The sequence below is a fragment of the Manacus vitellinus genome, unplaced genomic scaffold (genome assembly GCF_001715985.3).
Source record: "Manacus vitellinus isolate BGI_N305 unplaced genomic scaffold, ASM171598v3 scaffold_35_pilon, whole genome shotgun sequence".
NCBI classification, from domain to species: domain Eukaryota; kingdom Metazoa; phylum Chordata; class Aves; order Passeriformes; family Pipridae; genus Manacus; species Manacus vitellinus.
The window spans coordinates 4,636,036-4,662,613 of NW_021940498.1; the positions used below are offsets into that span (position 1 = coordinate 4,636,036).

General features: G+C 51.1%; 1 protein-coding gene across 1 annotated transcript; it reads left to right on the forward strand.

Moving 5' to 3' along the window:
* Nucleotides 1–205: 205 nt before the first annotated feature.
* Nucleotides 206–20,533, forward strand: WNT11 (Wnt family member 11). Its single transcript, XM_008929359.2, has 6 exons — nucleotides 206–282; nucleotides 856–1,082; nucleotides 9,662–9,897; nucleotides 10,412–10,689; nucleotides 12,028–12,320; nucleotides 20,150–20,533. Exons 2-6 carry the CDS (start codon nucleotides 1,000–1,002, stop codon nucleotides 20,322–20,324), a joined length of 1,065 nt encoding a protein of 354 aa, XP_008927607.1. The 5' UTR covers nucleotides 206–282; nucleotides 856–999; the 3' UTR covers nucleotides 20,325–20,533.
* Nucleotides 20,534–26,578: the final 6,045 nt, after the last annotated feature.

The following is a 26,578-nucleotide window of genomic DNA, read 5'->3' on the forward strand; positions in this document are numbered from 1 at the left end:
AAACCCATTTACTGCTATTAATACCGCTGCTAAAATAAGCAAGCCGTGCCCTGGAGACAGTCAGGACCCCTCTAAGAATTTAAGCCCTGCACCTGGTTTGTTTATTTGTTTGGTCTGAAGAAGGGCAGAACAACAGAAAGAAAAGGAAGGGGGAGCTTTCTTGTCTCCTCCCGGCTGCTCCCCGGAGGCAGAAATGGGATTTTATGTTTACGAAGTTGCAGCCTTTTCCGTGAGCTCCAGGTGCCCGAGGACTTGGAAGGAGTGAGAGGCAGAGTTAATGAGGTGAGAAGGAAAGCAGAAGGGAAAGAGCAAAACACATTTGTTGTAACAGATCAGAGCGAAACATCTGCAGGGCACGGGCACCTGCATGGAGTCGGGAAAGGCAGTTTTCATAATTTGTCTTCTCTGCAAAAAAGAAAAAGAGGGGGAAAAAAGAAATCTGGAGAGAGGGAGGGGAGAGATGAATAGCTGAAGATTTGAGCTAGTCTAAAGATTTATCTTTTTTTTTTTTTTTCCTTTTTCCCGAGGAGTTGCACAGACCTTTTGGAGAGGGGGATTAAAAAACCCCCCTAAAGTGAAGCAGCGAATGAAGTCTTGCCATGTGCAGGGTTAAATGGAAACACACAATCAGACCATAACTCAGGGGGTAATTCAAGCCATACGGGTTGTCTGTCTGTTGACTCGAAGGTTGTATCAAGGCTTGGCAAGGGAGGGGACTGAGAGGGGATAATCCAAACTTTTTCGTGATTCATAAACCACTCCTTTGCAATCGGGGTAATGGATTTCTCTCTGGCCACGGCTCACTGAACTTCAGAGTTAACGCAGCTCGGGCTCTTTCTCTCCCTCTCCTTTCAGGTTGTTCATCTCCAAGAACAAGCAATACTCAGACTGAAGGGAAATACACTGTGTGAAAAATTAGAGAACTCCTTTTTTTTTTTTTTTTTAAATTTTTCTTTGGAGAAGCTGATTTCCCCTGGCAAGAGGGGGAAGGTGGAGAGAATGAAGCCAAGTCTGCGATTTTTCTTCGCTGGTTTTCTGTCGCTGATTCTGCAGACGGGGCTTTGCTATGGGATAAAATGGATGTAAGTACCTGGCTGTCTCTCTGCATTTTTCACGTTTTTCTGGGCACTGCTGGTCTCTCACAGTTTGTACAACTGCTGTAAAGCTGTCCAAAGAGCAGCGAGCGCTGCAGTTCTCCGGGCATTCATTGATTTCGAGTGTGTGTACTAGAGGCTTGTGCTAACAATGTGTCTCCGTCTTCTTTCCAAAATACGCGTGATTCAGGCTCGGTTTTGTGGGTTTTTCGTCTCCTCATTGATACCAAAGGAAAGGCACACACTTGAACAGCTCACATGAGCCACTTAATGAAGTTTCTGGCGTTAGGTCCTGCCTCGCTGGGGAACTCTCCCACCAGGACCACTGGTCGTGCTGAGTAGGAGCTGAGAGCAGTGGGAGAGGCAGCTGAGATAATGCCACTGATCTCCAGCCACAGGGGATGCTTGACAGATAACATGGGGGTTTTTTTTGTGGACCTTTTAACCTTTGGATTTTGTGAAGGGTGTTAAAAATGAGGCAAGGAGGTGGGGGGGGGGGGACGAGGAGAGTGAAGAAATACCAGGGAGTGTGGTCAAGTCTGGATTGAGTTTCCGTGGAGGTAATGCCGCTGCAAACAAAGTGAAAACATCCCTATCTCCTTTCTTGGCTTCAGCCAGTGATCAATTAGTTGCTCACTGCAAAATAAACAAACAAGCCCCTCCAGCACCAATCTGGTTTCATGTCCTTGGTGAGTGATCTGACTTTTCTACTTGGGTTTGGAGCTGGGCACAAAATAAATAAGGGGATGTGGCTTTGCCTCAAATGAGCATCTTCTGTGAAAGCCAAGCCCAGTCACACAGAATGCCAGGAAGACTGTTGTGCACTGGGGCAAAGATCTTTGGGTTAGCTGGGGAAACTGGGACAAGAGGTTCCTGTTTTGTTGCTCCTTCTACCACAGACCCTGTGCTATGTCTGATTCCCATTCTACTGTTCCAATTCCCTGTCACTTGAGGATCTCTCCATGCCACCTTTTATAAAGGTTCTCTTAAATTTGGACGTCTGCAAATTCAGGTGTCCTGTTGGAGCCAGTGTTTTCACTGCCCAGCAGGCAGTCAGGGCAGACAGCCAGTCACCCTGTCCAAACACAGACATCCAACTGAAACAGCAGGTAATGTCCTCTGGAGATGCAGGGGACTGCTTGAGAGGCTCCAGGCTCTAAGGACCACCTTGGAAGCAGAGGAGAGTCAGGATGTGATTTGCTCCTCGCTGTCTTGGCCTTACACCTTGCAGCAGTGAGCCCAGCTCAGTCACACAGCCCAGCTGTTCCTTCTGCCAGCTCCCTCCCGTACTTAGGCTCGGTATTAGAACCCTCAGCTCCACAGGTATCGAGCACCTTGCACAGGGCAGGCACCTCCTTTCTGCAGGACGTTCAGCAACACGCCCACGGGGCTCTCTGCAGCCTTTGTTTCTCTGCAGCACAGGAGGGAAGCTGCTCTGTGCCACCCTGGCTCAGCAGGGCACTCAGTGCAGCACCAGGACTGGGTAGGGGAGGCTCGCCATGTGCTGGGGTTGGTGTCCCACTTCAGCAAGGTGACAAATCGGGAGGGAAAGGCTTGGCTTCCTCCAAAGGGCAGGGGGGAGACGAGCTTCAGAGGGAGCCCGATAGTCTGGTGACAAGGCACTGACATGAAAAATGCTGGAGGGCAGGGCAAGGTCCGCCACAGCTTTGCTGGCACAAGCAGCCTTTGGGCCGGGAAGCGGTTCGGCTGCAAGGGCTGATTTTGGGGATGGGGTGTGGGAGAAGCGTCTGGAGGCAAAACACCGCAGTTGCTGCTCCTCCCCTCCCCAGCCGACATATCCCCGCTGTGGAAAAGCGGGTGGGGAGGATGAAAGCTGGGATTAAAGCGGCATTTGAGGCACGGGCTGTGTCCGGATGTGCCGCCGGGGCTCCCCTCGCTCCCGCCTGGAACCTGGCAGGGACCTGGGACCTGCCCTGCCTGTCCCGCAGCCCTGCCGGCAGGGCTTTCACAGCCTCCTGTTCGGGGTTGTGTTTCGTTTGCTGTTTCTCCTCCTCTGGAGACACGGGCCAGTTTCCCCCTCTCCCCATCACTCCTTTCCCTCAGGGCTCGGGCTCTGCCCGCGGAAATCCCGCGGGTAACTCTTGGCGAACAGAGAACCAAACTCCGAGCGAGCCCTCCGAGCTGCGGTCCCGGCCCCGCACTCACCCTCTGGGTGCTGCACAGTCCAAACCTGCTCCTTCCCTCTCTGCCTGGTGGATGGGGAGGGAGGGAAGAGCTCCATGGGGAGAGAGGGAAGTGCTCCGGGGTGTTTTCAGCTCTGGGCTGGTCTCCCCGCTCTGCCCGCTGTGCCGTTGTTGTAGGCACGGTGCCAGAGCCCGGCTTCAAAGGGGATTTGGGAGGGGAGGGGGAGAGAGATAAGGACGCGGGTTTCGCCAGCCTGGGGAGGAGGGAGCGGCTGATACGGCAGGAGATAGGAAATTCAATTTTGATTCGGAGCGTGATGTAATGGCAGGAGGAGGGGGAGAAGGAAAACACGCTTTTCAACCGTTTAGGGCTTCCCTGTAACACAAATATCCCCATAAATGAGTAAAAGCAAGGAGAAGGTAAAAAAAGGAGTTATTTATTTTATTTCCTTTTATTTTATATGGCTTATTTTTGTGCATTGTGTGGCCCGGGTCCCCAGCTGTTGGCAGCTGGCACTGGGCACCCCCAAGCCTCCAGAGAGGTGTGTGGACAGTCAGCATCTTGTAAACATGTCCTTGCTGATGGAGAAAGTTCATATTTTGGGCTCTTCCACCCAAGCTCCAGAGAGCTGCCCAGGTGTACAGGCAGGGTGTGGGCAGGTCCTCGCTGGGTCAGGGGTGCTGTGGGGAGGCAGCCTTTCCCTTCAATGCAGTGTGAGACCCTGAGTCTTGGTTTTGCAAACACTTTTCCATCCTTAAAGCAGAGGGTGGAGGGGGTTGCATTGTTTTGTGGTCCTCAGGGCTCGTCTGGTGGCTGGGGGGATGAGGCAGCCATTGGATATGTCTCAGGGCCAGTGCATCTCGGAACTCGGTCGCCTTCCTCCTTTTGCAACCCCTTTGCTTTCCCAGGAGGGCTTGGGTTTGGCCAGGCAGGTGCTGGAGCAACTTCTTTGGGTGGAACTGAAAACTAGGTGAGCACTAGAGGGAGCTGCGGCCAGATGTGCTGCAGATGTTGGCATGTCCAGGCACTGAGCAGCTTTGGAGGCACTTCTGCCTCCACGGGAGGTTGGCATCTCCTCTGTCCCTCTGCGCTGAGCGTCACCTTCAGGGCAAGAGTGGTTGTAAAGAAGCCAAATGCAGCAAGTGGGGTGTTTTGTTTTGTTTGTTTTTTTTTTTTTTTTTTTTTTTTTTTTTTTTTTTTTTTTTCAGGGCTTGCAGAATAAGCCCATGACAGCAAGAGCTGGTATTAGGAATCCCGTGAGCTTTAGGTGCAGCTTGGTCCCTTTGGGGAGTCCCTGTTGTGGTGGCCCAGGCATGCACTCTGGAGCCCTCCCCAGCTGAGCACAATTCCCGTGGCTAAATCCCAGCCCTCCAGAACCCAGAGGTGGCCGAGCCACACCTCTTTTGGGGAACACAGGGTGTCCCCCCAGCCCACCAACCTGGAGCAGCCCTTCTGCAGCCAGCAGAAAGCAGGGGCGGGGGGAGAATGGAAAGATTTTGTGCTTCCTGGCAGCTCCTGCCTCTCTCTCCCCCAGGCAGGGTGGGAGGGAGCTGGGCAGGGGGACGGGGCGCCGGCGAGGAGCCCGTCTGCCTGGCACGGGGGATGCCAGATGAGCTGCTGGGAGAGGGCTGGGGGCGAGCAGAGGGGGGGAACCACGGCTTTGAAGTTTGCTCCTCGCTCCGTGGGCAGCTCAGGAAAACTTGACGGAGCTCCACGGCCCTCTCGGAGCTTGGGGAGCCAAAACTCTGCTGGCATCGACTTCAGTGGGGCCTGGGCTGGGAGTCAGCTGTGCCCGCTGCTGCCAGAGCTGCCTTTGGCACCGGCTCTGCAAGCAGCTCTTATTTTAAGCTTTCGCTTCAGGGTTGGTTCTCCCCTCCTCCCTCCCCCCCACACTTCTCTCCCTCTTCCTCTTCTTTCTTCTACCACATAAATTCTGCTTCCCCATTTGAAAAGGCTTTGCAGGACCAGTGGAAGTGTTTACCAGGGGTTGTGGTGTCTTTCCCAGCACTCGTGGTCCCCACACTGGGACTGGTGCAGGGCAGGGTGGCAGGGGCATGGGCTGCCTCTGACTCCCAGGAGCTTAGGCAAGGTTATTGTAACCCTCCTGCAAGCCTTTTCCAGATGAAAGGCTGAAAAAGTGAGGCTCCTGCAGATCAAAAACCTTCAGTGAGATCGAACAGAAAAAGCCCCTCGATCTCTGCCTCTCTTTATTAAAGTTTACCACACACTTCACTCTCCACAGCCATGTAATTTTGTCTAAATCTTTCTGTTTCACCCAAATCCCTGCAAGATTAAGGGGTTTAGGAACAGGCATGAAAAAGAGTGCCTTTGCAGAAAGCAAAGCTGGCAATCTGAAGCAGGAGTTCAGGGTTTCACCAACAGTCCCCCTGTGAGACTTTTGGATCACATCACACGAGGGAGAACAGGGGGATGCCCCAGAGAGAGAGGAGACCCTTCCACCCTTTAAGGGTGTTTTAAAGGGCACCAATGCTTGGCTACTCAGGTCAGGGAGTTTTTTCCCCCTTTGCCTTGACCAGCAGCAATGTCTCACTCACAGTGGACCTTGTAAACCAAACACTGTGTGGCTTTTGCTGATACCTGCTGAGATCCAAAGGTGCTTCTCCCTATGAATAGGTGCTGCTCCCATGAATAGTCTTCTCATGGAGCCCAGACCTGCAGGAATGGGCCCATACCTCTCAAAGGACCCAACACTGCAGAGCATTCATGTCTTCGAATGAATTTATTAACTGCCTGAGATAATTAAAAGAGTAAACGAATGCCATGATTCATCCCTGCATCATATTTCCTCTGTAATTATGTTTATGGCTTTCTGTCAGGATCCATAACTTCAATTGAAAGCCCTGCTATGCTATATATAAAGCAGGAGGTGTTTGGTTTGGGGCCTGTTTATTTAAAGGGATGGGTCAAATATGGATATCTAAAAAAAACCCCTTGGAACAACCATCCCTCAGTTGTCCTCATCTTTCTGGAGAGTGAAGGATGGGGCAGGAGAGTCAGGGCAGAAGAGCAGGGTGTTAGCAGGAGCAAGCAGTGAAACCCAGCATTTCTAGGGCAGCAGCAGGTAAAACCCCCCTTCAGATGAAGGGTGTGAGCCCACAGAAAGATGTTTGTCAGGGATTTTTTCCCGGATTGAGGACTGTTCTGCTAACCCTGCCCTCCAGGGGTGCTTTGTTCAGGCTGGCTGTGCCCCTTTGGTTCCAGTTTCCTTCCCAGTGCAGGTGATCCCTGGAGACTGGGTGAAGATAGGACAGAGACCCACCACCACATCCCACCACGGACCAGACTCTCCTGCCCCACAGGTGTCCTTTTCAGGGGGTTGCCATCCCTCCTCTGGTGTTGCTGGAGTTCAGGGAGCAGGGAAAGGTGGTGCCTTTCCAAAGGGAGGTTTAGAGTGATAGGGAGTGGAGAAGACATTTCTGAATGTAGGACAGAGACTGGGCAAACCTGGACTGTCAGGGCATGGACTAGATGACCCACTGGGCCTCTCACATTCCTGATCTGTGGTTTATAAATGCACTTTTGGGTCTCAGTGAGTGACTGCATCAACTGAGGTTTCTTTTCCATCTCCATTACCCTTCACTTTTTCCTCCCAGCGCTTGGAGATGTTTCCAGTTGCAGGTTCTCACAAGCAAAGGCACAATGTTTAGGCCTGGGAGATGTTCAGAAAACACCTTCCTGCATCTTGGAGTTTTGTTCTTGGTGGGCTCCCTGGAGCTGGGTTCATCCCATGGGGAACAGCCCCTGGTGCTGAGTTCTCCCCAGAGGGGAGGTGGTTTCCCTCTCCCATGAAGCCAGTGTCCTTCTCACTGCATTGAAAACCCACTTCTCTGGTGGTGTTCACTCCAGGCCGTCTGTAACAACACCCTCTCGGTGTGTCACACCCCCTTTTCCACACTGGGGGTGAGTTCCAGCCTGAACTCAGCCTTCACCCCAACCTGTCGGGGGTTATTTCTGCTGCTGGTGACTGGTCTGTGGTGGTGAGACACAGGTGCCTCAGTGTAGCCTTCCAGATCCTCTAAAGGTGCTGAACGTCTCTACACAGGACCAGAAACGTGGTGCAGGATGTAGGAGATCCATGGATTGTTCTGGAAGGCCAGGTGGAACATCACAAGGCTCCTCAAGTGTCACATGGCACCTCTGCTCAGAAAACTGAGCTGGTGCCCCATAGCACAGCCTCTCTCAGAGCCTTGGAGTGCTCCTCCTGTGCCTGAAGCTGGGGCTGTGGAGTTCTCTCCCTCCTCCTGCCACACCCTGCCTGCTTCCCTGGCTGCTGGGATGTGCTGTGCTGGAGAATTTATCATTTTTACTCTCTTAGTGATGAGCTGCCTTGGCCTCCTGCCTGATTTGTGTTGCAGCCCACTCCTGGGAGTTGCTGATAGGCTTTCTGGGATAAGTTTTCACAGGTCCCCGGTGCCAAGGGCTGGGGGTTGGACACATCTCACCCAACTCTGTGCTTACACAGTCCAGATGTGTGTGTCCCAGCTCAGTGCCTGGGTCTCCTGCACAGTGCACAAAAGGAGTGTTTCTAAGGCACTGTTTTATCTTCCTGCGGGTCTCACAAACCATATCAGGCAAACTGCTTTCTAGATGTGGCTTTCTCCTGTCCTGGCTCACGTGGAAGGCAGGATGAGCTGCCTTCTGGAGGTGCCCCTCTCCCAGCAGGGAGCACTTCATGGACACCAGTGTGTGAGGCACCGAGCTGAACTGCAGGGCAGCATTCCTGACCATTAAATTATAAATTATTTAGGTTGGAAAAGACCTCTGTGATCACCGAGGCCAACCAATAACCCAGCACTGCCAAGCCCACCACTTTTTCCCTTCCCTTGAAATCCACTGGCCAGAACTCCTGTTTGCAGTGTGTTTAATGGGCCTCTTCAAACACATGCATGATGTATGTGTTTACACAGCCAGCAGAGTGGGGCTTTCCCTTCCAGCTTTGCCACTGATTATCCGGTGCCAGAAACGCCAAACTCCAGTCCCCTGGGAATTTGTCAGCGCAGACCTGCTCGGCCCTAGCGAGGACTGCGGCTTTTCCCTGCTGGAGGAGTGGCTGGGGTTACTCACCAGCAGCCCTGAGAGAGCTCCAACACACACAGCAGCTGGTTCAAGCCAGCCTTGAGGGAGCTGGTGGAACACAGATATGTTTTCCTGAGAGCAGGAGATCAGAGCTTATACCCCCGCTTTTGGTTAGGGCTCAATTTTAGCTCTGTTTCCATCCCATTTAACTTCTGAAGGATGTGCATGTTATAGCAATAAAGTGCAATGCACCCAGAAATGTGTCTGCTAATAAGCCAAACCAACCGAGATGGCTCGGGATGAAAACTGAAAGGCAACACATTTAACAAGGAGAGAAGGAAATATGTGTTAAAGTGGTTGTGCTGCCAGGATCAGATGCCAGTTATTGATGCAGCCAGCTAGAAAGTTGTTTTATGGGAAGGAATAACATTTATGACTACCCTAAGCAGGCCATAAAGATACAAAGGGAGTAGTTACACACCAGGCTTCTGCTGATCTCTGTGGGTGCTTGGGGGAGAAGAGCACAGCCCTGCACGAGGCATGGCAGCACTGGCTCTTTTTTTGCTTTTTTTAACCTGGAAAAGTTGGCAGTGGGACACTGGAAGTACCAACAGGGTCTCTGGGGTGCTGTTGTTTCCTTCCACGGTGACAAACGTGCTGGGGTTGGTGGGTCCCTCCTGGGTTTGCCCGTGGTGCTCTCTCTGCACCTCCTCTCGTGGTGCTTTTGCGCTGCGGTTCCTGGGGACTGGAGAAAGCCTCACCTACGAGCAGCAGTGGTGGGATCATGGAGGGCCTTGGCCTTAACTCTAAGTGGAAGCACATGTTTTGCAAATTTGGTGGCTTTTCCCTGGGCCTGGCAGGGGATTTTCTCCGTAATTAATTATATGACATTTAGCATAATCCTTTGAGAGTGTGTGAGACAGACGCCGAACGCAAAACGCTGATAACACCAGTGGCACTTTTTTCCCCCCGAATGCCACAGCCCTGGAGGATCCAGCTTTCTGTTATCATGGAACTGATGGGCCATTTTTCACTCTGCTGGGAGGTCTGTCCTCTTCATTCTTCAGCAAAAACCTTCCCATAGGATTTACACACTCAGTGAACTCGGCACATGCCCCAGGAGCTTTGTGCAGACTCCCCTCCAGAACAGAGGGAAATGTGCACTTTGGGAGGGGGTTTCTTCCCACCTGCCTTAAATGCCTACTTTAAATGAGACAAATCACTCCTCATAGCTGCCTGTCTTTCTCACCAGCTTCAGCTAGGCCCGTCTTTACAGAAAGACTCAGGTGAGCACAGGCCACTGGTGGAGAAATTAATACCGACCTAAAGATCAACTTTTTAAACGCGTTTTAACCCTTTTTTTTTTTTTGTGCTTGTCTCCTCAGAGCTCTGTCCAAGACCCCCTCGGCTCTGGCCCTGAACCAGACCCAGCACTGCAAGCAGCTGGAGGGGCTGGTGGTGTCCCAGGTGCAGCTGTGCCGCAGCAACCTGGAGCTGATGCAGACCATCATCCAGGCGGCACGAGAGGTCATCAAGACCTGCCGCAAAACCTTCTCGGACATGCGCTGGAACTGCTCCTCCATTGAGCTGGCTCCCAACTACCTGCTGGACCTAGAGAGAGGTAACCAGCCCTGAGGAGGGATGGCAGTGGGGACAGTCAGCCAGGGGGTGTGAGCTGGGCAGGGGAAGGGTTTTGCTGCCGGGGGGGGACGTGGAGGGGCTGCACAGAGAACGCGGCTGTCCTGCTCTCTGAGACCATCCTTAGGGGGCCACTCCTGCCCGGGAGCTCTTGGCTCCAAGGCACCACAGCTCTTACAAAGCAGACCACCACTCTGGTCTGCTCATCCCATTGGGAGTCATGGGAGGAGCACGGGGGCAAAAGGAGGTGGGAGAGTCCACGGAGGGGCTTCTCCACATGCTCCAAGAGAAGATCACACCACAGTGGACAAGCTGCATAAATCCACGTGACTCCTTGCCCTGCTGGGATGTTGCCTTGTGTTGAAGAGCTGTGCTCCCAACTGGTGATGCCATGGGACACCTCAGTTGCAGTGAGCCGGTGTGTTGGCTGCTCTGTGGGGTCTCTTTTTGGGGAGTGTTGGCCCAGGGGGCTGAGCTGGAGTTGTTGTCTCTTGCAGGCACAAGGGAGTCAGCATTTGTGTATGCCCTTTCTGCTGCTGCCATCAGCCACACCATTGCCAGAGCCTGCACCACCGGGGACCTCCCTGGCTGTTCCTGTGGTCCCATCCCAGGTGAGACACCTGGACCTGGGTATCGATGGGGAGGATGTGCAGACAACCTCAACTATGGTCTTATCATGGGGTCCAAATTTTCAGATGCTCCCATGAAGATGAAAAAATCAGGATCACAAGCCAATAAACTGATGCATCTGCACAACAGTGAAGTAGGGAGACAGGTAACAAATCCACGAGAGTTATTGTACTTGTACAAACATCCGTAGTGCTCGGTGGCTCTGTGAGGTTCAGTGTCTCTGTCAGCGAGGGAGAGGAGCAGGTTTCTCTAATTATTCTCTATAAGTCCCCCTGGGAGACAGGAGGCCCTAATGAGCCCTGTGTGACCATGGGGGGGATGTCTCAGTGCTGCCTGGGAGTCGGGGGTGGCTCTGGCTTGCTGACTCAAGGAGGTGTGGTGGGGCTGGGCTTCCAGGGGCACTGTGCAGGAGAGGTGCTGTGGAAGTGTGGAGGATCAGCGTTTGCAGCAGCTGCCTCCAGCCATCCCTGCAGCCAGGAGGGATGATTTCTTCCCCTTTTCCAGCTGCTTTGCTGGTGATTATCCTGGTGTCTGGCAGAGTTCAGTAGCTCACACCCAGCGGAGGGATGACGCTAACCATGTGCAGAGGGTGTGCTCCGAGGGGCAAACCCTGAGAGCAGCCCTCCTGCAGCTGGACAAACAGGTGGGGGACTGTAAAACTGACCCCTGCACCCACCTCTGGGGCTGCTCCCACCACACACCCTGTGCAGACAGAACCTGGAGCGTGCTGAGCTCATGGGCAGCGCTGTGAGCCACAGGCTGAGGGCAGCTCTGCAGAGCACAGCCACGCTCAGCTTCCCTCCCCTGGGCCTTTTTGTTCTACCACCGCCACCCTGTTTGCTTTGGGGCTTTGTTTTGTTTTGTTCAATTTTGTTTTCCTTCTGTGATGTGTTGAGTTTTCGTTTCAATCGCGAAGGGCGGATTTTTGTTCGGGGCCCGGCGTTGCCATGGCTGGTGCATTCAGCCCTTCCTGGCAGCGTCTGCCCTGTCCCACCGAAACGAGACCAGGGCAAAGCCAAAGTAAAAGGCTCTTTTGGCCCCATGACCAGCAGAAAAGCAGAGTGAGAGTGCCCTGAATTCATCACAGCTGTGACATTTCTCTTGCCAAATCCCAAAGCTGCCCAGGCTGAAATGGATGTTAATGATCTATTTGTGGAGAGCTTTGATTTTTTCAGCTCCTATGGAATTTAGGGGGTGGAAATGCAGCCCAATGGAGATATCTGATCAAAATTCAAAGTACTACTCTGTCTGTTGGCTGCAAAGCGCCCTGGGGAAAGTAGCCCTGGGCTGATAGTGATCACCAGGGAGCTGTGGGATCTCATTCCCTTTGCAAAGTAGCTGCTCCAGAGTGACTGAGCAGAATTGAGAGCAGCAGTCCTTCTCTGTAGCAGTCCCTGCTGAGAAAGGGCCTTCTTTAGCAAGCTTGTGGGATGTGTGGAGGTAAGAGAAGGGCGTTTCCTAACTCCTGCATTCCTTTTTGCAGGTCTTGAAAGCCTCTCTTGAAATGAAATGTAAGTGCCATGGAGTTTCTGGGTCATGCTCTATCAAGACCTGTTGGAAAGGCCTTCAAGAGCTGCGAGACATTGCACTGGACCTCAAAAACAAGTATTTATCTGCCACCAAGGTCGTTCACCGGCCCATGGGCACACGCAAATACCTCGTGCCAAAGGATATTGATGTCAGGCCAGTTAAGGAGACAGAGCTGATTTACCTGCAGAGCTCGCCCGATTTCTGCATGAAGAACGAGAAAGTGGGGTCACATGGCACCCAGGACAGGTGAGGGTTCTGCAGGGGGTGCTGCCTGCACCCTGACCCAGAGAGGGAAGGGGGAACACGTACGAATAAGGGACGAGTCACTGGGGAGGCAGCACATGCCTGCAGGTAAAGAACATCTCTAACAGATGCCCAATCCTGTTAATGGTGGCTGTGGCCAAGACAGGGCTTCTGACACCTTTTGCATCACCCAGGCAGGCACAAGATCCAATTTGAAATTCCCCTCAGCTCACCTCCACAGGAACCTGTAAGGATCCAGCAGCTGCTTTACACTGTGTTGGGTCTCAGACATTGCTTGCAGTCACTGCTGATCAGATGAGTTGTTACTCTAAGGCTCCTCTGAGTAGGTAAATATTAACCCAGTTAGGACCAGTGCTCCTATACAGCCTTAAAATAGCCTGGAAAGCTACAAAGATATTTTTTACATTTTTTTTCTTCTGCCGCAGTTCCAAAGTCCAGGTGTGTTTGTACTGCTCGTGACTCCGCAGAGGAATTTCTTTCTCTCATTAATATTAGAGATTTAGGGCCATCATGGCCAAGCCCAGCCTCCCCTGGGCAGGGTGCTGTCCCCTTCCACAGGCAGCAGACATGCCTGTCTCTTCCCATCCTCTGCTGAATTTCATCCAAAGCAAACTAATTGGGCATCTCAGCAGCCTGAGCATCTCTAGGTGGGCAGACCCACCTGATCTCTCTGGAGCAGACCCATCAACAGCTAAACAATTGTGTGGTTCCAGAATTTTCTTATTGTTTGTTAGGTGGCTGTCTCATTAGTTGCTCTCTTGCTGGTTTGCTTTTCTTTATATAGTTCTCATAATGCTTCTTTGCTCTGTGCTGGGAACACCAGGCTGAGGTTCATCTCCAGCCCAGCAGTGGAACAGTAATTACCAAGTGAAGATGTTTAGGGATCACTGAGGGTTGCAGGGAAAAAAAAACAAACATGGATCGAAACTGGTTTCTGAGGGGAAATGTCATCTGAGTGGAATTGGTGGTTTTGTGGATTTGTGTGTATTTTGACTTATTTGTGTCTTGAAAAAGACCTCTTTGTTGTGTCGCTCTGTTTTGAAACGAAAAAAAAAAACAACTGGTGGAGGTTATTTGGAGGTGAGTTTTATAGGAATTGCATGAAATGAACAGGTTGTGTCAAAACCAAACTGAATTCACTACAGATTTGCCAAGTAAAACATTTTCCACGAGCCGAAATCCTTTCAAGGTGGGGAGGGAGGTGTGACTTCTTTCTTCTTCTTCTTCTTCATCTAATCTCATTTTACAGCAGATCTCAACTTTTTATCCCAGCAAGGGATAAAGAGTATGTCCAGGTCTTGAGTGATTTTTTTTTTCCCCCTTCTGGGGACAGGGAAATGTGTATTGCAGGCGTCCCTTTATCCTGGTGGGGTGATGCAGTGACTGAGGGGCTGCCAGCCCCGGGCCCCGGGGAGGGAGGATTTAGAGGCCGAGATACTCAGGCAGGAGGGGATGACTTTCAAAAGGAACCTGTCAAGAACCTGGCAAGAAATCCTTCTCCTCCTGCTCAGCTGTGCAGGACGGGCTGGCTGTGGGATGGCAGGAGGGTGATTCAGGCCTGTGCTCAGTTCTAAGGTTGTGTGTAGCTGGGCTTGTTTTCATCACAGTCCCTCTGCAGGCTCTCCAGAAGGTGCCTGGGGTCTCAAAGCTGGCACGTGCAACACAAGCCACAGCAGCCTGCTTTAAATTAGGAGAGGAAATAGGTGTAAAATGCACATTTTGTGCGTGAAGATCAGTCCGTTCTTCCTGGGGGGGAACGGGGACAGGGAGGGGATCTTCCCTAACCCCCTCCTCCCGTGGGTGCCTTTTTCCCCTTTGCAGTTTTCCTCTTGTGAAGAGGACATCCAACTGCATTTTGAATGTGGTGGCTCTGTTCCAGCCTGCTGCAGGCTGCAGATAATTCCTAGTGACAGGGGTGAGGAGAAGGAGCACAAAAGGGGTGCTGTTAGGGAAGGCACAGCGAGATGTGGGTCCTGCTTGCTGCACAGAGGTGTAAAAACACTTGCTTGGAAATAGCTCAAACAGGTTTTTAGTTTATAAGTCAGGTCCTGGTGGCATCTGAACATTTTATTCCTGTGCACATTGAAATTTTCTGGAGGGAGATCCTATTGTTTCCCATTAGGCTCTTTTTAAGGTCTTTTATGGCAAATGCAGTCAAAAAGAATTTCTTTTTTTGGTGGTGGTCCCCTCAGTTCATCTTCTCTCTTCTCCACCACCTGCCCATTTCCTTTTTGGCCTTTTTCTGGGTGCAGAGGTCAGTCCATGAGGTGTTAGAGTGTATTCCCCTATCCCCACAGTCCAGGAGACTTCAGGCTGGGCATCTTCAGCATCTTTCCAGTCCTGCTTTCTGCCTCCAAAGGGATTCAGAGAGGGGGAAGACCCCACTAACAACCCCTTTTCCCGTTCCTGGATTAAAATATTCATATTGCTGCATTTTTTGTTGCAAAAATTGCTCGGTTTTGTACCACATCCCCCCTCCCTCTCCCCACGTGTGGTGCTTGCTCAGAGTGCACCAGGAGCAGGACAGAGGCTGCTAGTTCCTTGGAACACCTGGGACATTCAGGTTTTCAGTGTGTGCTGCAGGGAACAATCCTGCTCCAGCAGGTGGGTGGAAGGGGTAATCTCCCTGGTGATCTCTCTAATGTGAGGGATCACATTATGCAGACTTACTGTGTGCTTTTCAGGCAGGAAAGGGAATTGAATTCCCTTGTAGTGGAACTGCCCGAAAACCCACTTGGAAAAGGTGCACCCGGTTACTCAAAAGCCTTTCAGAGCTCTTTGCTGAAAGGATTTCAAAGCCCTCTTCAGAACAAGCCTGAAATGTCTTCTAGGACACCTTGGACTTTCTTAGCTGGTTGAAATTAGAAATGGTTTGGAGACCTGCCTGCCTGCAAGTGCTTGGGGTGTATCCAGGTTTCAAAGGCAGGGAACCCAACCCAAACCTGAGATCTGAAACCTCTTTGAAGTGCTCGGGGTCTGATTAAGGAGCTGAGTTATGCAACCAGTGTCCAAGTCTCCTGCAAACGAGACTTTGCTGCTGCCACACAGGCTCCAGCCAGACTCTGTGTGCTTATATCCCACCATCCCACCTCCAGAGCCCGTTAAAAATGGTCTGGAGGAAAACCTAAAGAAGCTGATCTGTGGAGCTGCAAGTGGATTGTGCAGCTTTCAATACAACAAATTAACCACTGGGAAAAAAATGTAAATGTTCCCCTTTCAGGAGCTGGGCCAGCTCTGCTTTTTTTGCATTTTCTCACCTAATGCCTGGGGAAGATTGAATCCTTTCTGCTCTGAGAGACCTGGATTTCATCACAAATTTTCCTGAACGGAATCGTGAATAATATAAATTTATTGATGGAGGGAATAATTTCACACAGTAAAAATGGATAATGAATCCAGCTCTCCTGAATGCATTTAGTCCCCCTGCGTGAAAATGGAATTGGAGTTAGGGGAAATTGGGTCTGGGAATGATTTTCCATGGACCCTGATCTTTTCAGGAGCAGGGCTGAACTGAGATCAGCTAGGCTGTTACTGAAGATGTTTCTCTGCTCTTAAATGCAGTTTCCCCAAACAACCTGTTCCAGGGTTTTACTGTCCCCAGTGTTATGTTTTTCTTAATCTGAATTCAGACTAAACATAATCTAAAATCAAACGAATAATTTCTTGTCCTCTCTTCTCAGCATATAAAGAGGATTTCTTTCTTCTCTCTCCTTGTTGCAATAATCTTTTATGGATGGGAAGACACCTCTTCTTACACACTTCTCTAAATCAGTTCCTTCATCATTTTCTAGTTTTCTAGTTTCTGAACTGCTCCTCTGGCTCTCCTGGGAACATCCCCACGTTTATCTGGATCTTTCTCAAAGCGTGGTGCTTACTTTGCATTTTAATCCACCCTCACAGAACGTCCTCAGCTCCTTCTGTCCCAGGGTTATCCCACATTTTTAAGCTCACTCTCTCCTCCTCATTAATGAAAATCCAGGCTGGTTCCAGGCTGTCCCTGGACATCTCCTTGCTGACATGAGCTATTGATAACTCTCTCTCTCGTGCAGTTGTTCAGTGTCAGTCTCAGTCATTCCTTGGGGATGAGAAAGCAATTTAAAAGTACTTAAGATTCTGCCCTCAAAATCTTACATGAGGCTGGACTTTGATGTATTTTTAGGGATGTCCATTGTGTTACACACCTCCTGAGGGACTCGAATTACTTTTCTCTTTCTTTCTTTTATATACTGTGCATTACTTGACATTGCTGGAGCAAGGTGCACCAAAGAAATAAACAGGAATTTGATTTAAAAGAGGAAAAGATCAATCACTCCTTTACACAGCAGTACTGTCTTCTGGGACTCGTAGCTGCTGGAGTTTGTGGAGGCAGATGGTTTCCCTGAGGTCAGAAAGGGCTGAGGGAAGCACACAGCCAAGATGCCCACAGGAGGATACTGGGATGTCAGGGAAGGAACATCCCTTCCATCATCCCTTATGCAACAGCCCAGGTGCTCGTGGGGTGTGAGAAACAGGACTAGAGAGAGGGGTCAGATTTGTGTTTTCCTCACCAGCTGGGGGGTGCCCTGGGCCAGGCAGGCAGTCGCTGTGCCCCAGAGTGACCTTTCCTATGTCCCCACAAGCAGCTTTCCCTTCTCCATGGGACTGATGGGGTGAGGTTCCAGTGCACGTCTGGCCTGGCCCCGTCATCACCTGTCATAACTGTGGGTGACACAGCACAGATTGGCCTCACTTTGGGTCTCAGATACCAGTTGCATAGCCAAAAAAAATATCTGTCCTTCTGTCTGCTCCTGGGACAGAGTGAACTGGGATCCACAGCAACACTTGGGACATGGCCAAGTGAACAGCTGGACTCCAGGGATCTCAGAGGTCTTTTCCAACCTAAGTAGTTCTGTGATTCTGTGATCTCCCCATAGCTTTTAAAATCAAACTCCCCACTCTCCATGTGGGGGAAGACTCCCAGAAGTGCTGGGATGTCCTTCCCTGTCTCTGCCCAGGAGCCTTGCCCACGATGGGGCCAGGGGGTTCCTGCAAATGAGGGCTGCAAAGGGGGGATTTGGGGCAGCACATCAAGTGGGGTTTGTCCAGTCAGCAGGGCTGACCTCCTCCCTTCTCACACAGAGATGGGAAAAGCACTGTGACAATGCACAAGGCTGTCCCTGAGCCAGGCCCTGGGCTGGGCTGGCGGCCGGAGCATCGTTTTCCAAGTGCTGGCGGAGGTTACGGTGTTGTGTTAAGATTCAATCTCCTCCTCGGTGTTTTCTCTCCGAGGCTCAGGAGGAGGGCACTTCTCAGGGTTGCTGGAATCGTGCTGGACCAGGCCCAAAACAAATGAGACTGAACTTAACCCGTCAGCGGGAGCGGGGTGGGATCCAGCCCTGGGCTCGGGGAGCAGCTGCTCGGGGCAGCTTCCGTGGGCAAACTCTGATCCTTGGGCTCCTCTGTCTTCCCCCACTCGCTTTTTCTCGAAACATCTCTGTTTTATCTTGTTTAAGGAAAAAAATGAATGTGATTCATCCAGGCCTGCACTTTGAAACAGAAAACAAAATCTCTGCTTAGTGGCATCGCCAGGAAAGCTTTTTAGAGGCCCATTTAGGTTCAGGATGGGGTTAAAGGCTTTGTTTTGGCTATTCAACTCATCCATCCACAATGCCCCTGTTTCCTTATACCAAACTGAGGGAAGCTTGAGGATTTTTTAATAACATTTTGGTTTTTTCCTGTCTTTGATCCAGGCTGGGTGGGATGGGGACAGCTATGGAAAGGTATATCTCCCACTAGATCCACTTTTTTTTTTTTTGGCAAACCACAGGAGTGGATGGGGGAAAAGGGAGAATCCCAGTACAGCAGGAAGAGGAGTTTTACTCTGTTTGGATGGGGTAAATGTCACTGTTGGGCGCTTTGTGTGCCTGGGGAGTGAACATCCTCAGTGGGCAGCTGGAGTCAGAGTGGGCCCCTGTTCCTTTGCTTGGCCATTTTGGTGAGGTCTCAGCGTGAGCTGGTGTGGATGCTCCACACATCCCTCACCAGGCTGCAGCTCCCCATCCTCCCCGGGTGAACCTCAGCCTTTCCATCCCCTAGCAAAGCTGAGATAGGTTGTCAAACACCCTCCCCTCTTCTAATGTCAACACGCCCGTATGTGAACCTTTGCTCTGAATATTTAATGCATTTACTAATACATTTATGAGGAGTCATGTGGAGGTTTCCTCGTGGAGGGGCCCTGGCTCTCAGGGGCAGTAAGAGGGCCTTTGGTTCAGCTTGGCAAACATGCTCAGAGTGCTGCAGACTCGGCTCTGCTGGAGGCTTTCAAAGGTTCGTAAATATTGACACACACTCCCCAACGAGGGGGATTGGGGGGGCCTTTAAACACTGAACCTGGAGAGGAATGCGAGACAGAATAACAAACAGGGGGCGGGAGAAAATGAAGGAAGAACAAGAGCAAAATCTCAACACTTCATTAATCCCGTGACTTCTCCTAAAGCATTACCTCATGAGGAATTCCTATAAATCTCATGGATTTGTTTTCATCCATTAATGGTGTGCTCAGCTCATGCTCCTCTGTCCTTTCCCTGCCCCAAAGCAGCCTCAGAGCGTTTCTGTCCAAAATAGCCATGCAGAGCAAGATTCAGGAGAGATGTCAGCAGTTCCCCCACTCCACAGACCACCTTTCCTGCAGCAGTTTCGAGCCTCCATCCCATTCACAGCCCCTGGGTATTGGGTGCATGGTGAGATTTGTTAACCTGAAGTGCAAGCATCTGACCAAACATGGACAGCTCCACCCTGGGTTATCTTTACAGTCCACGAGAAAACAGCAGCTCCAGGACATGGTTCATCTCATCCTGGTGTGCTTTCATGGCCGGTGACCCAACCTGGAGTATTTTGGGAGAATGAGACAGATGGTTTTTGAGCAGCACAGCTGTGAAATGGCAATCAATGAAAGACATTCCTCAATCCATGAGTTACCTCTGAAAACCTCAGGCCAGTCACTTGCAAGCAGACAAAAAATGAGGGAACCCAACACAAGGGCCGACTTACCCTGGTGGGTCTGGCTGTAATTAAAAGCAGAAGCAAAACAAGCAGTGGAAGTCCGTGTGATATTTGGTGACTTGTCATCCTGCCCTGTGTTCCTGCCACACTTCCTGCTCCTGGGTCAGGACCTGGGGTGTCGTGGGGCTGCTCATGCCGTGCTGGGAGACAATCAAGGGGGAAGAAGTGCAGCTCTGCTGGTGTTGGTTGTGATTGCCCTGATAGGATCAGTGCTGGATAGTGGCTGCAACAGCCTGCTCGGGATCTTTCCCAGCCTGGGATGCTTGGCATGGAGCCTGTGCAAACACTGTGTGGCTGCAGGGTTCCCCCTCCGTCCTTTTCAGGTTGGGGAGTGCTGGACAAACACCAGGGTTTGTTCTTTAGGTTGTCATCTTCTTCCAGCTCCTTTCAGGCAGTTTTGGAGCCTGCCTGGGAATACAGATTGCTTGGGATGAGGAGTTTTTGCTGGGGAGGTATCCCAAAACCTTTGCTTGTCTGCCTGTGTGGGAGGCAGGTTCAGGAGCCTGAACTGGGAGGCAGAGCAGGAGTTGGGTGTGATTTTGGGTGTCAGAGCAGATGATGTGGGTGCAGCCTGGGGGTCACCCTGCTGCCCTGGCAGGCGTGGGGGGCTGCTTGGCTGGGTGCTCCCCCTGCCACGTGCTCTGTGCAGCTGGGGTGTTCCTGTGCCCCGGGCAGCCCTGCAGAGCTGTCGGGCCCAGCAGCACCTCGGGGCAGTGCCTTGGGAATCCCTGCAGGAACTGCACTCGCTCACAGCGTCTTCTCTCTTCCAGACAATGCAACAAGACTTCCAACGGGAGCGACAGCTGCGACCTGATGTGCTGTGGCAGAGGGTACAACCCCTACATGGACAAAGTGGTGGAGAGGTGCCACTGCAAGTACCACTGGTGCTGCTACGTGACCTGCAAGAAGTGCGAGAGGACTGTTGAGAGATACGTGTGCAAGTGAACCCCCTCCCCTGCCCCCCAGAGCTGAGACAGCAGCACCAGCACCACCCAGAGAACAGAAAACATTGCCTTGACCAGAGGCCATTTATCTTGCAAAGACACAGACTTGAGGGAAGCTGGCAGGAGGAAAAGCGAGCAATCACACCAGTAAGAATAAGACCCTTAAAAAAAACTTCCCAAAAAACCCCAAAAGCAACAAACCCACAAATGTTCCCCCCCCCCCCAATCAACAAAATGCTCTCTGAGAAGACAAAGCCTCATTTGGGATGGTATTTCCTTCAAAAACACTTCTTATGGTTGCCAGTGATGTCCAGCCATCGAGTGCCTCAGTATTCTGGGAAACAAAAGTAGAAACTTTCCCCAGGGGAAGAAAAGCAACTCCTGTTTGACAATAACTGAGGCTCCCACCTGCCTGTGCCTTGCAGCACAGGGACTGAAACTTCATCGGGACCATCCCGGAAGGGAAAACACTACAACTTTACAGCAATAACTTTGTTGCCAAAGACTTAATTTTTAGCAGGGAATCACCCACTGGGAATGATAAAGGTGGAAAGGTTTCAGGTCAATCCCCTGAAAGGAACAACCCATTTTATCCTTGCTTTTACACAGGTCTGCGACTTCGAAGTTGCTGCTGCAGGAAGGGCTGTCCTTGATTTGTCCAGGCTGGATGGGTGTTCAAATTCAGCCATGGAACAAGTCCCCTGGGACTGGGAGCCCCTGGGGGCAGGGAGTGTAGGGCAGCCTGAGAAGGACCTTTTGGGGCCCACGAGACAGTAGTGGGGCCGTTAGGACACAACAACAAAGTGAAGTCAGAATCCAGCAGGAAAGTAAGACAAAAAGCAAGCCCCTGCTCTCTTTCTGTTTGCCCTTTGGGTGTGGTGCCCTCGGTCGCTGCCACTGTCCCATACTGGGCCAGCAAGTCCTCGGGGAAATGTGCCACTGGCTCTTTTCCCTCGGCAGAACTGTCGGTCCAACCCCAAGACCCCGCGGAGAGCGGGGCAGTGCTGGCTGCAGGGGGGGCAGCCCTGGAGGGCAGCAGCCATTCCCAGCAGAAGGGAGTGGGGACGTGTCAGTCCCTCCAGTGGCCCTGCCCTGGCACAGCAGAGAACCACTACCTGTGGCTGTAAATATTTCCTTTTGTACGCGGCTATACGGCAATATTTATATCTCGTGCTTTCCTCTACTCTACTCCCTACGTAAACATATCTATGTACTATAAACAAGCATTACCCAGAGTGTGAAATGAGCGCTGAAGTTATGGGGCAGCAGCACAATGTTAGATGATGGTGTTTCCTGCTTGGAAAGCAGCTCTGATTTTCCTCCCAGGGATGGGAGAAGAGCAAGGCTGGAGGCACTCGAGAAGTTCCTCTATTCCCTGCCTCCCCTGCCTCTTCATCTGGAGCAGAATCAGCCAAGATACAGCCAAGACAATGAAACAGAGCACTGGGAGAAGGGAAGAGTCACCGTTGTTGTTTTGCTATTTTGTCAGTGACTCCTCTCATTGGGAACATTTCCCAGTGCCCCCAAGGAGCTCAACAACAAACAGGACCAACTCCTCTCCTGGGGGTTTGCTCCTGGCTCCTGCACATGGACAGGGGGTGCTGTGCAGGGCAGCTTCTGCCTTAGGTTTGGTTCCCTTCTTTGCTCTGTTTTTCCTTTGCAGTGGGCATCCAGCTCTGTGTCCCACTGAGGAAAGGTGACCTTGGGGAAGGATGCTGCTCCAGGAGCCTGTGATACCCTTCACATCATTCCCCATGCAAAATGCTGTAAGCAGCCAAAAAATCCCTCCTGCAAGAACGTAGGGGGACACTGGCACTTTCCTAGGCAGTAACACCACAACCTTTCTCCAAATCCTCTTTTTTTCCCTGCTCAGCCATTCCCTAGGGGCCAACTGCCTCTGACAACATGTCTGTGAGCAGCCCTGGGGAGCTGGAGGAGAAAAGCAGTGAGGGCCGTGAGAGCAAAATTCGAGAGATTCTGTTCTCCTCAGCTCCTTTGCTTTGCTGGGATGGGTTTGGCCTCCTGGCCCCCTTCCCTCCCCCAGCCACGAGCAGGCAAAGAGGGGCCTTTGGTGGTTTGTCAGTGGTTTGTCAATGGTTTGTGTTCTTGTCACCCCATAAAAACTGGTGGACTGAACGTCTCTGCAGTGCAGTGTGATGAGTGCTGGGTGTCTCTGGGCTGACATGCAGACAGGCTGGTGGCACAAATCCCACTGCTCTCCAGCACCAGGATCTGGCTTCCTTTGATTTGTAAAGAAACGGTCTACTCTTGTTCTTTTGAGGAATTTTATTTTTGTTTCCAGTTTCTGATGAAGCCAACAAGGCAGGGATTTCTGACCAAAGAAAAATTCGAGCATTTCAATGCTATTCTGTAATGACTCTTTTTCTTGCTCCCTTGCTGATGTCCTGAGTCTTTCTGCCTGGTGAAAACAATAATAAAAAGGAAGAAATGCTCTCTAGGTACATTTTTTCAGCTGCATTCTGCTCCTCCCGTGTCAGACCTGTGATCCTCGAGTGGCTTTCTAGTGTCAGAAGAAAGCACCACTTGGCAGAGCATTAGAGGGCCTGAGAAAACCTCTCAGGCACGTGCAGGTCCAGCAGGTGGGACAGGGACCTGCAGCAGAACCTCAGCCCTGGGACACCTCATGCTTTGTGCCTGGTACTGCAGATGCTGACCTGAGGTGTCTAAAGTGTTTGGAGCTTCCAAACCTCTGCTGTCTTTGGATAATCCATCCTGGGCTTCCTCTGAATTTTGCTGCTTTGGGAAAAGAGCCCGTGTGGCCCCAGCCCGTGGCTTAAGCTGTTGCTCTATGAATTCCCTCTGTTACATCACTTTTGTCACAGTTTCTGAGTTTCAAGGCCCTTTTCCTCTCTGGAGCAGCTGCACGCTGCATTTCCTTCGAATACCAACCAGGAGTAAAGACAGAATGTGTGCCACAGGGCCATGCTGGTGGAAGGACTCATGGTGCAGCTTCTCCAGAGCTGTCCCTGGTGCTTCACTCCTGGCCCAGCAGCAGAGCCCAGGGAGCTCAGGAGGGAGAAGTGTCCTCGCTCCCAGCTGCAATTCCTGGTGCAAACCCACCCAGTTATTTCCACAGCCAGGGGGAGGTGTCCCTGCCCATGGAAGGGGACAGTTCCACTGGAACTGGATGATGTGGTCTCAAAGCTGTTTGGGAGCACATTTGTCATGAACCAGTTTTGCAAGGAAAATATATCCCTCCTTCCCTCCCCCAGGCCCTCAGCAACCAGTTTTCAAGGCTTTGCTCTGAAACGTGGAGAAACTTTCAGCCACTGAAATAAAATGGCTTTAATTCCTGGGAATGTCTCTCTCAGGTGATGCTACAGTTCCCTCTCTTACAACATTCCCTACCACATCCCAACCACTGGTACAATTTGGCCCAGCTCCACATGTCCTACTACACAGCACTGCTGGTTTACACTGGCTGGGAAAACACATCTGATTTCTTCCCATAAATCCTATAATTTCAAAATCTTACGCTGTTACCCCAGAGGGAAACGGCCAAACCATCTGGAAGAGTATTATGCTGGTGGCTTTGTATCATTTATTAATTTGAAAAAATATCTATGATTTAATAAAACAGTTTGGACTTAATGCTATTTCCAAATCTGAGGGTTTACACCTCGTGTACATCCAGCTGGCTTTGTGTTTTTTGATGAATTCCCCCCCATCCTCACCCCCTTCCAGTTTTATATCATTTAGATTTCTCCCTAAGGTAGGCAAATGACAGTCATTACAAAAAACTCCCGTCTGATTCCTTGTTTTAGTCCACAAAAACAGAAAGTATCTTAATCATGCTAAAGTAGAAAGTCCATGTGCAGCTAGAAAAGCCCTTGATGAGGGGAAAGGGAGTGAGGAAAGGAGGCAAAAATCTGACTAAAATTAACAGTGTCTTTGGCAGGAAAATGATAAAAAGAGTCCCCAAGGGACCATCCCTTTTCCTGCTGGGAAGAGATCCTTGCAGCACCTTCCAGGTGAGCCAGCCCTGTGCTGCCCAGCACCAGGCACCTGCCTGGGGAAGATGCTGGGAGGAGGCTCTGGAGGTGCTTGATGTGGGGAACAAGTGGAAAATTCAGCCCTGGGACCCCTTGGTGTTACCCCCCACCCGTGAGGAAGGATTTGCCTTCCCTGCCTCAGGCAGAGGGTTGTGAGACACCACTGCTTTGGTCCCCAGAGCATCACAGGCAGGACTTTCTCCTCTGCACAGGGAGATAGAGCTGAGAACAAGGTTTGAGAGAGGCAGAGAAATAACAGGAAACTTCAAATCCACCTGAGATTAATGACTTCAACATGTACAACGTGTTGTGTTGTGTTTTGTTTTCCTCTTGGGACCAGTTTCATCAGTCAGACAGAGTTTGATTAAATGTCTCAGCAGAGCTATGGTTTGTTCATCTAGAGCACAGATTACCCTCTGTTCATGGAAGCAGTATTAGCTGTGTTTTCGAATTGTAAGAGCTACAATAATAATAAAAACAATAACAATAACAATAGTATGCATTGTGGATTGTTTTTATTTGCTCTTTTGTTAAGACCATGTGGACGGTGTTTTTTCTATATTGTAAAGATGGTGGGATTATAACAATAAATCCAGGTAAAGTTGGGTGCTCACAACCCTGTGTTTGTCTGAAGCTCTAGAGAGCGTGACAGCTCAATTCCAACATCCTTGAGGGTTGGCTGCTATCTCAAAATTCATGCTGAATTTCAGAGGAAAGGGAGATTTTAAATCCATCATTCTAAGGGGCTTCTGTCCCTCCCCATCATTTCTCACCCTGAATTTCAAGTTGTTTAGGATTATCCTGATCTGGGTCATCAGAGGAAAACAGCTGGTGGGCACATCTCAAACCACGGAATCAGAGAATGGTTTCAGTTCAAAGGGACCTTAAAGACCATCTCATTCCACCCCCTGCCATGGGCAGGGACACTTTCCACCAGCCCAGGTTGCTCCAAGCCCCATCCAGCCTGGCCTTGGACACTCCCAGGGATGGGGCAGCCACAGCTTCTCTGGGCAACCTGTGCCAGTGCCAATGCAATGCCTCAGGTGAGGCTGATCACACAGAGGAGGATCCAGATCTTCCTCTGCTGCTGCAGCCACTGAGAACAGCCCCCTCCCTGCAGCCCCTTTCCACTCCCTACCTGCTGGAGATGCAATTAATTTTACAAAGTGCTGCACATGTTGACCAGGGCCAGGCTCATGCAGGAGAACTGTTTTCTTTCCTGAACTCCTGCTCTGTCCAGGGCTGCTGGGGCAGGTTAACCCTCCCTGCTGCAGGCCGTGTGCAGGCTGGGAGCAGAGCTGGGGGTGTCTGTGCACCAGGGGGAAGGGGAGAGCAGGGCCAGCAGCTCCCTGTGTGCCCACACCGAGGAGCAGCCCCGGGGGTGACAGAAGAGCACCCAGGGCAGTTGCAGAACATGGTCTGATTTAGGGCGGTCACAGCTCCCACAGAGCTTCCCCTCCACTGGCCAGAGGGCTCCTCTCAGCAGGGAGGCATCTGGTGCCCCTGGAGGCTCTGCACAGGACCCAAGGGACCTTGTCCCCATGGGCATTCTCTGCCCACCAGGGCTGGAGGAGGAACATTCAGCAGACACCCATGGCAGTGGCATTGCTCCCCTGCATCTGCTCAGGCAAGGACTCCAGGACACTTCCTTCCCCCCACAGCACTGCTCCCGAGGGCTCTTCCAGCTCCACCAGGGACCAGCCAACCGGGTGACACCCAAAAATGAGCTCTGCAAAGCCATGGGGCTCACTCTGCCTCCTCAGTGCCACTGACACCAGGCCACTGAGCTGGAGTGGGAAGTCGGGTGAGGTTTCTCCTTAGCCTGATGCTTGTCATAGAAGTCCTTCTGTTTTGATGTTTGGCTTTGCTATAAACCAAGCTAACTAGTTATTAATTATAGCTGGACTATTGGCATCAAAGAATGAGCCTAAATAAAGCCTATGCCCCAAATGATTACATGTGCTGTGTTACAGAAATTGCTTAAAGACACTTCCAAATAAAACAAGGAAACTCAGTGAATGAAATCAAGCGTTGTAAACATGTCAGTGTAGCTGGTTAGATTCACTTTTTCCTCTTCTCTCCATTAGAGGGAATATTTTCATCTTGGGATTTGCACAGAATTCCAAGGAAACAAAAAATCCCTTTTCATGGAGTTTATGAAGAAAATCAAACCATTCAAGTGCACTGTGCACTTGCAATCAAATGTCAGACTCAAGGCCCCTGAACTTGACTCATATTGATA